The sequence below is a fragment of the Hakea prostrata genome, chromosome 4 (assembly GCF_041222555.1).
Source record: "Hakea prostrata isolate BN-2017 chromosome 4, UWA_Hpros_2, whole genome shotgun sequence".
In the NCBI taxonomy this organism is placed as follows: domain Eukaryota; kingdom Viridiplantae; phylum Streptophyta; class Magnoliopsida; order Proteales; family Proteaceae; genus Hakea; species Hakea prostrata.
In genome coordinates this window covers 55,639,750-55,653,466 of record NC_142603.1, presented here as the reverse complement: position 1 = coordinate 55,653,466, position 13,717 = coordinate 55,639,750, and the positions used below count along the sequence as shown (strand labels likewise).

The window sequence follows — 13,717 nt, the reverse complement described above, 5'->3', positions numbered from 1 at the left end:
CTCAATCCTTATGTGTAGAGAATAATGAGTGGTTAATTAGGGTTAAAGGAGAGACCTAGCATATTCTTATATAAGCAAACCTATTAGATCTTCCATCAAGATCTAACGATCCCCATTAACCACACTAGCCAGCTCATTTCAGAGTTCTAGTAACTATATATCTTTCATATCATACAAAAGCATAATCAAATATAATCAATAATGCTCACCTTATATAGAATATTTTATTAATATTCTAACACAGATTTGCCTTGGTGTGGTTTGTAGTGTAAATTGTTCTTTTATATTTTTTCCATCGGTCCAACCATGCAAACCATATAAGTCAACAACTACTTAGTTATTTAAATTTTTAATGAAATGAGGCTTCATGAAAAGATAAGGTTGTTTCATGATCAAATGGTTATAAGAATGGTTAGATGGACAATAGAAATGTAAAAGAACAATCAACAAAAAAACATTTGAGTTTTCAACTACCAAATCTTATCATGTTTCTATTTTGTTGAATATATTTGTGATGTTGAGTGAGGCTACATGTTAGCAAATGTTATGACTCTACTTAGAACCTATAATGATAAAAACAATTCTAATATGATAATTAGATTTATTTAATACAATGTTTTCGGGATCAAGGATAAATGAGTTAAGATAAGAAAAAAGGAGGGGGGGGGGGACAATACATAAATGCTATATTTTCCCCTTGGACGAAGCCCTATATTATATTTAAATTATACTCATAAAAGCTACCCCTTGAAGATGAAGTCAAGGTGCACGTAAGCTGGTACAAGCACCTCAATTCCCAAAAAAAAAAAATCTTATACTTCCATAATTAAATCATAGGACAAATTGAGAAGAAAAGAGTAAAATACTCAAGACCTTTAAACCTTGATGTTTGTATCATGTTTTTTAAAATATGAGGGCTAGTCAATTAAAACTGAATTATTTTTTTGTTCAGCATCTTATTTGCAAACAAAAAAAAAAGAAAAAAAAACCTAAATTTTACCACAAAAAAATATTACTCCCTCAAGATGAAAAAGTACAAAGATTTAATAATATAATACTCAAAAACAATTACTCCCTCAAAATAAAAACATTTACAAACTTAAGTTATTTTAAAAACAATAAAAATCAAGTGCACAAGTGCACATGAACATAAAATTTTGCTAGTTCCATTAAAGTGTACATCGTGCATCACTTTATTTTAAATGTAAGGGTATACTTAATATTTTCTATTTCTACAAAAAAAAATCAGTAGTTTGGATAAGGATAAGAAAAATTACCCCTTCGTTTTCGTAATTTCTTTTGGTACATAAAAGAAACCCTCAAATTTTATGCCAAAAGAAGGCACTCATATCAATTTCCTTTAGTTCTACCAAAAATGAAGAATCATAAAAATCATTTACTTTATTACTGAAAAAATTAAAATATTTCTCTAGGTATCTTGTATCTTTCTTGTCCTTTTAAGATGACTCTTTTACCCCAGCCTTTTGCAAGAATAATAAATCTGAACCAATACTTATACTGGAGAATATGCTTTGTGGCCGTTTAATTGGTTTGGACGATTCTCTTGTCCTTCTGTTCAAATTCGAAAATCCATAAAAATTAAACATGGGGAAAGGTTTCAAGATTTCCAGTTTGCAGCAGAAAAGAGCCAAACGACACGCTTCTCACGTTGGTATTTCTGACGAGGAAGCCGTGCTCGACAAAACAGATTATATGCATTCAACGCTCCCCAGAAAAGCTCTTGTTGCCCCTGTATTTCTTCCGCTACTGTTATCGTTAATAATCTCTTCATCTTCCCACCTCAATTGTGTACGTTCCTTCAGCTCCATGTAGTCTCAAATTTATCTTGGAAATTAACGCCATAGAGGAAACCCCGTTTGGGTGAGAGAGGTATATCTGAAGCAGGAACTGCTCTCTCTTTATCATTTTTCCTTCCATGAGTCCATGACAGTTTGCTGATCGGTCTGAAAATTCGTATATAGGTTTGTGCTGTTACCTGGCGGACTCGCCCTAGCTGCTGCTTCAAACAAAATAGGGAAGAAACACAAATAAAGGAAGGAATTAAAAAAAAGAAAAAAAAGAAAAGAAAAAGAAAAAGAGAAAGGAGGTGAAACACGGATTGTTCGGTATCCATAATTAACGATGTCGGTACAGAAAGAACCGGAGCAGGTTATGAAGCAGAGGGTGGGATCCGTTTTGGGAAAGAAAACGATACTCAAGAGTGACCACTTCCCTGGTTGTCAAAATAAACGATTAACTCCACAAATCGACGGCGCCCCCAATTACAGACAGGTTATTCTTTTCTTCTTCGTGGTTGATTAGAGGCATGGCAAAGAATCAGCATTTTATTTAGTTACTCGTTTACTCCAAATTAATGTATGCATATATATGGGAGCAGGAGTAAACCATGGTCGATTTTGTTCACTGTAATCCTCCAATTTCCCGTCTTTTTTTTGTTCCTTCACTATTTGCAAGAGAGAGTTGTTTAAATTGAATCCATATTCCATAGTAATGATGTATGCATCAACTATTTTCGGACTATGTTGATCTTAGATTGACCATTTCATCGTTTTGCTGACTTTCCTTTGACATGCGTACACTTTGAACTTTGGGAAAAAATTGTTTGCTTGTTAGTTTTCTTGATCTGTAGCTTTTGTGAGTATGTATGGATGTGGGGTTTCAGTTCCAGTTTAACATCCTCTAGATTGTCATGGAGTTTGGAACTCCCTAGAATTTGCAACTTTTGGATGGGATTTCAGTTTTGAATTTGAGATGTTCTGGACGTTGGACTGTGATTTTAATGGTTAAAAGAGGAATTCAACAATATGCACTGTTTTGTCTAAAGGTGCCCTTTAGGATTCAAGTTTTTAAAAGGTTGAGTCTTGAGATTTTATTTAATGAATGCTTTCAGAGGGTGTCAGTCTGTTTATAGAAGTGGTCCTTCTTTTGTTGTATGTTTTGCTTCTTCTTAAGCAATCCATAACCTTTTTTCTTCTGCTCCAAACACTCTAAAAGCTATCTCTTGTATTTTCACATAGAACATACTTTCTTGACTTCTATTGAGTGCTGAACACTAATTGTCTACCATCATGGTCCTCAAGCCAAGTGCAAGGACTTTTGGGAGGGCTTGTAAAGGCTGTTATATCTTTTGAGATTAGTTTGAAAGTAAATTTGGTTTGTGCCTGTAGGGGGCAATACAATCTTAAGGAGAGTGATTTGTTCCTTTTAATTACTTCTTAGGAATAGAAGTATCAGGATTCAAGAAAGGGATCAACATTTGTCAGGGAAAGTTGCGGACTCCATGCTCCGACAACTATCATGGAGACCATGAGAAGGACTTCATGCACGACAACTCTGGGCTCCATATGTGGTGCGGGACCCTCCACACAACAATTTGTCCTTCTAACTCACCTAAGGCTTGGAAACAGTTGAGTGTTTGAGTGGAATTGAAATTCTACACAAGCTCTTTAACAGATTTAAACCTCTAACTCCCACGTACATGATATTCCCTCTACCCACCATGTGTTTCCGTTTCCAAACTCATGCCGCCATGCACCATTTTTTTGTTGGGTCATATTCTCAGGGACATGTTGCATCACAATAATTTTGGCATTTTGTAACCGCCATTTAGAGTCCGGATCATCTCTCCATCGGGGGTGCACGTTTCTTAAACCACAAAATTGGGTGGAGCCTATGTTGGACCCATTGGCGGTCCCATCTTTAGAACTTTTTTTTTTTAAGGGTGAATATCACTTACCTCCCCTCTTAGTTGACCAAGTTGGATCTCTTGAAGGTGACAAGAATGTTGGCACATAAACCATTTGGTTCTCCAATTGACCAAAACCATAATCCGAGTGAAGTTTGTGGTTCCTCTTTGCTTGATGCAATAAATTACCCAAAATAGTGGTCAAACTGATTTACCTCTCCTTGAAACGGCCTAACATTACATATGCAGCAAGTTTGGTGAGTTAGTTCATTTATGCTCCATGTGAACACCTTGATGCTGTGGGTTGCATCATTAGATATTTGATAAGGTCTCCTAGATGCCAAACTTGACCAGTTGATAAGGCTATACTGATGTTGATTGGGTTCGCTTCAAGGTTCAAGATCTTGCCCTCTACGGCAATTTCACCCTTGAGAAAAAGCGAGATCTCGCTCAAGTTGGTGAGATCTCACTCCAGATTTGGTATTTTTCCTCAGCCAACTCGAGTGAACTCGAGGGCCCATCTCTCGGGGGGGGGGTTCTAAAGTTAGGTTGGGCTTAAAGTTGGTATTTAACCTATTTTAGGCCTTCTAAACACATTGGTGGTCTTAGATTTGTGAGAAAACAACCATAAGTATGAATTTTAACTCGACCCTAAGTTTGAAACTAGAATGCTGCAGAATTGAATATGCAAGGTTATAAAACTTGAAATATAGAACCATTAGGACATGTAAATGAAAAGCAAGTGATAAGATACATCAATTAGCTTAAATACCATCAAAATTTCATCTTATATGAGTACAATAGAAAATCACATTCTTGACTCTCGAGAATACAATAATACAACCATTATAAGTTCATAACAGAACTGTTGGGTATGGCTCATGCTTCATATTCTATTGCACACGACCTTCCCTTGACACGCGTGGGGGTCACGCTCTCTGGCAAGCGGGTGAGGGGTCCGAGAGGCTTCCTCGGCGGGGTTGTAGGGGGAAGCGCCCCTGGGCTCGTAGAGGCCTTATATCAGTTTGGGCCTCAAGATTTCTTTTGCAGTTTGGGCTTGGGCCTATGAATGGCTGTTGTGGCTTAGGGAATCTGTTGGCCAGAGGAGGTGACAATTCGATAAAAAATGAACTTGGTAAGCTTTCGGTGAGACAAGTTTGAGTTCTTGACCTCTCTCGCTTGAAACTTGGGTTTTAAAAGAATGGGTGGACTGAGGTCTCGGTTCACATCTCGGGTTGAACCAAGATCTTAGTCGAAATTTTGCATTTCATGAGACTCGCCTTAGATCTCGTCTCAAGACCTCACGAAAGTGAGACCTTGAGCGAGATCTCAACTTTGCGAAATCTTGATTCTTGAACTGTGATTGGATCTATGCTAATAGAAGATCTACATCAGGCTATTGCACCATTGTAGTGGGTATTCTGGTTACGTCGAGGAGTAAAAGCAGGCAGTTGTAGCTAGACCTAGTGCTTAAACAGAATTTTGAGCTATGGCTCATGGGATGTGAGAACTTAAATGGCTTAGAAGGTTGATCTAAGAGTTGGTATTTGACACCAACTACCTTATTAGGCTTTACTATGACGACGAAGCTTCCATAAGTATTGCTTATAATCTTGTTCAGCATGACACAACTAAGTTCATTTAGATTGTGAACACTTCATTAAGGATACATGTGGCAGACATCTTCACCTAAAGTCTCATCCTTGGCCAGTTTAACATTCTTCTTTGAAAGCTGGGATCCATGACATTACTTTCCAGCTAGGGGGGAGTGAGAGTTTATATTCTGTAGGGAATCCTTTATTTATTGCATTGTTATTAGACAGGTTAAGTTGTGATTGTTTTTCCCCTTTCACCCCCCTAGGGAGGTTGGTATAATGTTTCAGACTTTATGAGTGAATGAAATATGTGTGAGAGAAATCACTTTCCTACAAGACCGACTCTCAAACTGCTCGCTTCTTCTTCCTTCTATTGCACACTTCATGTTGTCTCACCTGAACTGGAAAGGCAACTAACTTCTATGACTCCCTTAGGAACATGTGTGAATTAGCCTTCTGAGGGATCCCCCTTCCTCTTTTCAACCATTAGCATTCTGTCTGAAGCAGGGCTCCTTGAGCTCCTTTATTGCCCTCCTCTTGGAGGTGTGGCAGCTTTTCTTCTTCTGTTAAATTAAATAGAAAAAGACCACCTAGAACAACCTCCTTAATCATCTCCCTCATATAACCCTGCATTCCCTTTAATTTACCTTTCCTGTTTCCCTTTTTCTTGTAGATACCATGATCCTACTGTTGTGGAACATTTAGTGGTTTAACTCCATGACCTTTGTGGGGAAGAAAAGGCTGCCTCAATGACCTGTTTCCCTGCTACTACAACCGCTTGCTTTAGATAGGCTATCTACTTCCCTGGTGTCTTTGTTTCTCCCTACTTAGGGAAGGTGGCTGTGCCACTTAGATGTGCCCGTTGAGAATATCTAGTCTCTGACTTAGTCTGCAAAGGGTTATCGCTCATCATCACTATCATAATCCTCGTGGATTTGGTGTGTTGCATGAACTGCCTCCTCAAATTCTATCCTAATCTGCCTCCTATCCCATCCCCTCAGTGTTCATGTATTGACCTGGGCATCTCAAGAATTACCATGGCATGTGTGGCATCCCTTGCCTGATGTTGTTTTAGTTTTGCACCTGAAATTATCCTCTTATGATAGTATTTACATTTTGTCTTTCATTATTTCACCATCAATACAATAGGAGTATCATGCAGTCATATATGTCTCCCCTGTCATTGAAGATGGGTTTGGTTGTCAAATTATTGTTAGGCCTTGCTAGTGTTGGCCACCTTTGTACCTCAGATTGGTAAAAGAAAGAAAGGGTCTTCTCTTGATTGTATTTGAAAATGGCAGCTTGTTAGGTTGGTAAAGTTAATGGAGCTATGTACCATATTTGAATTTCAAAACCATCTTCTCCTGCTAAACTGAAGAGACTACTTGCTTCCATTAATGATGGTCTGTCTTAAATTTAAAGTTGAATACCAGGGACTAGAAAGCGTAGTGCTTAGTATACTAGACCTTTTTTTTGGAATGAATAAAGAATTCCATTATCAAAAGATCCCGTAGGGGAGGGAAAATTACAAAGATAGAGCCTACAGCCTATAGAGAACTAAAGCCTAAGGCAATCAAAACTAGGCTACAAGAGAGGTTGGGGGCTGGGGAGAAAAACATTACAACTGGCTTACTGGTGATAAAGCTGAACCAAGACCTGAGGTAACAATAATCAGCCTGTTCGTTGGGGTATTTTGAACTTTGCGGTGGGGAATCAATTGAAGTCTTGTAGACACATCAAAGCAGGTGGCTTTTCTAATCCCATCAAGAGATCTCGAGTAAGATGTCCATCTCCTAAGGTTTTGTTCCCTCCATAAGTGAGATAGTAGCACCAAACACCAACTTACCAAGTCACTGATAGTAGTGCCCAAAAAGGATATCAGAACCCAAGAGGAAGTGGAAAAGAAGCAATAGGAGGAGGGGTGCTAGATGGGTCTACCATAAGAGGATGGGTAGGGGGAAGATTAGCCCAAACTTGAGTGAGACTTAGGGGGTGAGAGGATGATGGAACCTGAACAATCCTGGAGATAAAGACAGAGAGTCTAGTGGATTTCAAGATGCAAGACTCATATAAACATCGCGAGGTCCAAGGAGATTGAAGAGGATACCCAGAGGGTGTTAGGGGTCAAGCTAGAAGGAGGTGGACGAGCTGTCCACTACATGAATGGAAATGGAAGTGAGTGGGAGCGGTCTTAGGAGGAGTTTCCTCTAGACTCAAGAAGGGTTGGGGGGCAATGAGATGGTCCAAATTGAATTGGATCTCAGAAGGTAGGAGTGAACTCACTTGATGCATATGGAGTTTTGGACTTTCCAAATGAGTTGGACTAGCATTGTTGTAATCACGAAGCTTCCGAAACCCAAGGCCGCCTATAGATTTGGGGAGGCAAATGGAAGACCAATTAATGCAATGGAGAAAATGGAGGATTCTTGTCCTTTCTAGGGGAAGGCATAGAAGTGGGATTCTATGGCTTTAATTGTGACTTTGGGATTAGAGAAGATACCACACCAATAGAGGTAGGAGAACTAGAGGACGGATTGGATAAGAATAGTTGTCCAACAAAGGAGAGAAGTTCGCCTTTTTAAAGTTGGAGCTTCTTGTGAATTTGGTCAAAGTAATGATGGTTAGTGAATCTAGCAAGAATAAGGGAAGACCAAGGTAGGAGATGTGGAGGGTGCAAAGTGAGAAGCCTGTAAGCTGCAAGAGGGAGGCTTTGGTGGAGTTAGGAGCACCAGCTAAGAATGGTTAACCTGGAGACCCCAGAGAGACTCAAAGAGAGAAAGAGAAGAGAGGATGGAGGAAATGGAGGAGTGAGAGACTTTGGAGAAGATCATGAGATCATTTGAAAAGGTAAGATGGGTGAGGTTGAGATTTTCACACTTGGGAATAGGAGAGATGAGGTGCTCGTCTGTTTTGGATTGGATGATACTTTGGAGAAGATCATGAGATCATTTGAAAAGGTAAGATGGGTGAGGTTGAGATTTTCACACTTGGGAATAGGAGAGATGAGGTGCTCGTCTGTTTTGGATTGGATGATACGGGAAATGGGGTTTCAAGGGCAAGAAAGAAAAGGTAGGGGAAAGGTGGCAACCTTGGTAGATACCAACACTTGAAGGGAAGAAACTCGCTGGAGTGCCATTAGTGATAATGGAGAAGAAGGGAATGGAGATGCAAGCTTCGAGACAATGGACATGGATTTTTTTTTTTTTGGGGGGGGGGGGGGAGAGGGGAGCCCATAAGGAATGGACATCAAGGATGAAGTTCTATGAGAGAGAATTGAAGGATTTGTGTAGGTCAAATTTCAGGAGCATTGCAAGATAGTGTGATGAGCGGTCAAAGCCCTAAACAATCTTGGCGTAGAGGAGGATATTGTTAGCAACGCCATGACCCAATGAAGGTGGATTGGTTTTGGCTGACAAGGGATGGAATGAATTGGCGGATTAGATTGGCAGGGATTTTGGCAATAAATCTATAGAGAAGGTTGCAAAGAGAAATGTGCTAGAAGTCCTCGATGGAGAAGGCACTAGGCTTCTTGGGAATGACACAGATAAAGCTGTTGTTGATGGAAGAGAGCTGGGAGGGGCTGAGGAGGAAACTGCGGATAGCTTTGGTGAGGTCTTCTTTGATGAAACTCCACAAGGCTCTGAAGAAGCCCATGCTGAAACCATCCAATCCAAGAGCATGGTTAGGCTTATGGGAGTTAATAACGGAGAGGATCTTACTGTTGGAAGGAATTTCTTGAAGAGAGTCAAGAAGGGAGGACGGGATGAACTTATTAATGAGATTATGGGGGATGGGAGATTGGGAAATAAGGAAAGAAGGGGGTGGGGTGGCAAAGAAGAGAAGAAGGAAACCAGTTCTCACTTGATACTAATAAGTGTCATGGATCTAGAGCCCATTAGAAGAGAGAAGGTTCAGGATAGAGTTGTAATGTGAACCAAATTCTAGGGCTTAGTCTGTTGGAATTTCGCCCTGGAATTGGGCTTACTCCAGGATCCTCCCTCTTAAGAACTGGTCTTCTAGGGCTGCAGGTGACTTTGAGAGTTCGAGTGAAGGATACTTGGAGAATTTAGGGTTTACAAGGGTTCGGTATGAGCCTAGAAGAACTCAGACAGGCTTAGGATGGAGGGACGGGTTTTAGACTTGAATCCTTGCCGTAATGATAGTTTGAGGTCTGAATTTATGAAATAGATTTAAGTCTTTAATGGGTTTAGGGTTGAATAGAAGGATGTAAGGTTCGGCTACTGCTGTCTTGCTTTTTAGAAAACAGAATGTTAAGTTAGGGGTTTAAAAAAATAGGGTTCTAGGAGTTTGGTTAGGTTGGGAGAGGGGCAGTAGTTGATGTTTTATAGTTTCAGGTTATTCCTAATGGGTTTGGTTTTGGTTTGAAGTATCCTACCTGGGTTAGGACTCTTAAGGAAGTCAACTAGGGTTAGAGGAAGGTAGTGGGAGTGGAAGTGGAAGATACTAATCCTAAAAGGGTTTGAAGTTTGGTTGAGGAATTTGGGAGTTTTAGGGTTTCTAGTTAACTTAGGGTTTAAGGTTTCTAGAGGTTTAAGATGAATTGATGAAAATTCTAAAACCTAATGGAGGATGTCTTAATGGAGAATCTATGAGTAGGGCTAGGATCTAGGGAAGGGTGCAATCCTATTGGTTAAAGGAGGGGGTGAAAGGGTTAGGGAATCTAGGTTTGAAAAGGGGGAACTGCTGCAGGGAAGAAGAAGAGATGGGGGAGCTTGTGGTATGCTGAAGGATGTTGAAATTGAAGAAAAACTGCAGAAACAATCGCTCAATAGATGCTGCAGGCCTCCCTTAGGAAACCCACGACTTCCCTCTTACCTCCAAACTTGATTCTCTATTTTATTGATGAATTCAACTTGCAATTACAGAGGGTGGATGCTTTATTTATAGCCTTTAAAAGAAAACACACGGGGACTCAACTTAGGAAACCGACTTGACTTTGAACTATGACTCTGATTCTAAGTATGAATCTGACTTGATTAAAGGCTCTTACTTAAACAACAATTCTCTCATATCTTACTCTAGAAAGATCTGATTTGAAATCTAAGAGAAGATATGGAGTCCTAATAAGAAGTAGATTGAAACTTGGGGATTCCAACACGACTTAGGAATCACACCTAGATAAGGACTCTTCAATAAATCACAAAATAATGACTGAAATGAGAAAATAAAAGTGTATCTAGGGTCCTAGCAACTAGCTGACTCAATGTGACCCTGACATAGGAGTCCACGAAATTTATTAAAATGACCAAAATACCCCTAGTTCACTTTGGGGCCATAAGGTTTGGGGGGAAGTATCCCTAGGCCCTATGCAACCCCTGAAAACAATTACATCAATTCGCCACCTCTTGAAAGCATTCATCTCCAATGAAAGGGGGGGGGTCTTCTTCTAAACTTCATGTTTTCCTGGAGCCTCTGGACTCTTCTTGGACTTATTCGTAGCTTTATGGGATTGAACCATAAAGACTTCCTCACTAAGGTTCGAGTCCTTCTGGTTGGTTCTTAAGGCTCATCTCTTTGGATTCTTCTGGTAAGTTCATAGGCAGTAGTACGATCTTCTGGCCTCTATGCTAAAAACACACTTGTTCTCCCTGCAAGTGATGGTGACATTATTGTTGAATAATCGGGCTCTTCTAAGGATGATGTTAGAAAACTTCATAGGTACTACGTCACACCAAATCTCATTAGAATAAGTGTGAAGAGTCATTAGAACTAGACACCTGGATGTTATCTCAAGTCTGGCATTGTCGAGGAGGGAGACCTTGTGTGGTTGGGGGTGCTTTTTGTCTTGAGTCCTACCCTTTTAACAAAAATTTTTGAAATCACGTTGACACTACTGCCACTGTCCATGATAGTCTATGCAAGTAGTCCTCTTACTTTAAGGGAAAATGCTACTTCTTCCCTAGTCTTCTCCTTTTTATAAGCAGAATATTATGGGACTTTAGATTGAGACAATCCTCCCGGTAATCTTCCTTTAGCTTTGACTCTAGTGGGGACAAACTACTCCTCGTCTGTTTGGTTGGTGTAAGACATTGCAACTCCCCTTTTTTCAAGGCACTATTTGGCGCAATGTCCTCTCTCATGGAAGTAGAATCATTCTCTTGGGTTGTTGTCGAGCCTGGACTTCTACTTTTTACTGTGACAAGGGTTGACACTTTGGAAGGGACTGGAGTGGATGGATAATATGATTTGGTGGTGGTGGTGGTGTGGTCCTTCCTAAAGTTCTTACTTGGTTGCTTCTTTTGAGCAAATAATGTCTCAACATGTAGGGCTTTGTCAAACAACTCTTTGAGGTCTTGTATATTTGTAACACCTAGGGCCACCTGTGTATCATACTTCAAACCATGGAGAAAATTTCGGTTGGAACCTAAGTTTTGGCCCAGCAAAAAACCGAAAATTTCAGGTTTCGACCAAAATTTCGGTGGAAACCTAGTTCTTTTTGTTGAAATTTCGACCATAAGTTTCGGGCCTTATATGACCTCCATTTCATCTGATTTCTTGCCTTCTACCTTTTTGAAGCATAATAAACACAATAGAACTAGAATTTTGCCCCCAAAAAGACCACTTAAAAGTTATCATTCAAGTATACTAATAAATGATTGGTTCCGACAAGTACAAACTGTATTGCATACATGCATAGAATTATCAATATACATGAATTGTTTGATAAAATGGTTATATACACAACAAGTCAACAAAATACAATGATCAACTAGATCAAGTGATGGTGTCTCACATGCATTAAGTTCAAGCCCATATATCATGTATGCATATGTGAAATTTAGAAAATAATTATTAAAATCAGAAAATGAAAAAATGGTAGCAAATAATAAAAAGATAAGTTTAACAAAAGTTACAAAACAATCATAGATCATAGTCCTAGGCTAAACATATATTAATTTCAAGGCAATATAAGATCATTTAAGGCATGAACAAAACAAAAATGAAAAAACAGAAGCTTGGAATTGTTGGGTATGGCTTATGCTCCACATTTTGTTGCCGACAAGTTTCTTTTGTAGTTTGGGCTTAGGCCCATGAGTAGCTGTTGTGGCTTAAAAGGTGTTTGAAGGCAAAAAAAGGAGCAAAAGAGGTGTTTGAAGGTAAAGTAGTTGTGGAAATTAGGTAAAAATGTGATATAAATTTACAAAAACCAAGGAAAAACAAGTTTCTCTGTCGAAACCTGCGAAATTTCGGTTGAAACTTGCGAAATGGTCAAAATTTTGAACTTTCGGGAAATTCTTGGAGTATCATTTCATTTTCAAATTTTACGGATATTTTGGCCGAAATTTTGGTAATTTTGACTGAAATTTTTTCCATGCTTCAAACCCGCCGGGAATTGAGTTATGATATGTAGTTTGCTTTCTCGAGTCCCTATCCTAGAGGCTAATCAATCAAATTGTTATATGTAATCGACCACGACTTGGTCCAGTGTTTTAGTGTGTTAGGTACTTGACCAGTGTGCCAAAAGCTCCGAAACTGATGGAATGAGCTTAGTTAAGCCCTTTAACCTATCCCATATTGGGTTGGCTTGATCTAGTGCCCATACAACAAATTGGGCGCCATTAGGCACACGAAATACCTCTACGCTTGGCAATTGTTGTCCTTGACAACTCTCACTCTAGGTAGCTTTCACTATGGCAGTAGGTAGCCCTCTCTAAGTTGCTGCACTTTATTCCCTCGGTTTGGTGGCATGTAACCCTTTCTTAGCAGCTTTCACCCTACTATTGGTAGCCCTCTCTTAGGTAGCCCTTTTTAAGGTTCGAACCCTTGATGTGGTGTTAGCTCTGATACCAAATGTTCAGTATTTGACCAGTGTGAGCCCTTTAACCTATCCCATACTAGGCTGGCCCAATCTAGTGCCCATACCCCAAATTGGGGCTCCATTCGGCACATAACATAGTGTATGGAATTGCTCTTGGAATTTGGTTTTGTAATGTCGATTAGGTATCTCTAAGTCAATTTTCTCCTCATCTGGTTCCAAGTGGTAAGCTCGTTACCCTCATAATACAATTCCCTTTCCATGGTGTTTCGCCAATCCCGGGCAGCTCTACAAGTTTGGTCTTTGCTAATCTCATCTTCCTATATTTTGATAGCTCATAACAGTCAAAATAATTTATCTTGGGCAGCTCCCCGGTCATAAAAAACTTCGGTTGGGGAGTGTCTAGGGATCCATTAAAGTCTTTTAACTTTATCCTTACCCAATGGTGGTTTCCACCTCTTCTCTGACCTTGGCCTCTAGTGAAGTATGATCAAATGTGCTCCTCCAAGATGGTTAGGGTTTGATTTTGTCTGTAATGTGGCTTCTCCTCCGTATCATATTTGTCAAACATTGGGTTGTCTTTCCTTAATTCTTGGATGTGGCCATTCCTGTGTCTATCATCTCTATAAGCCCTTGGGT

The 13,717-nt window shown here is 39.7% G+C and overlaps 1 protein-coding gene across 5 annotated transcripts in view; it reads left to right on the top strand.

The window, feature by feature from the left end:
- Positions 1-1,560: 1,560 nt before the first annotated feature.
- Positions 1,561-13,717, top strand: part of LOC149019759 (metal ion-binding protein) — a 157,576-nt gene continuing 145,419 nt past the window's right edge. For 4 of the 5 annotated variants that reach the window (XM_089153729.1, XM_089153732.1, XM_089153731.1 and 1 more), the window contains exons 1-2: positions 1,561-1,890; positions 1,983-2,292. In XM_089153729.1, the coding sequence (XP_089009855.1) occupies positions 2,143-2,292 (150 nt within the window). In that variant the 5' untranslated portion in view covers positions 1,561-1,890; positions 1,983-2,142. The other variant, XM_089153730.1, reaches the window with a different exon arrangement.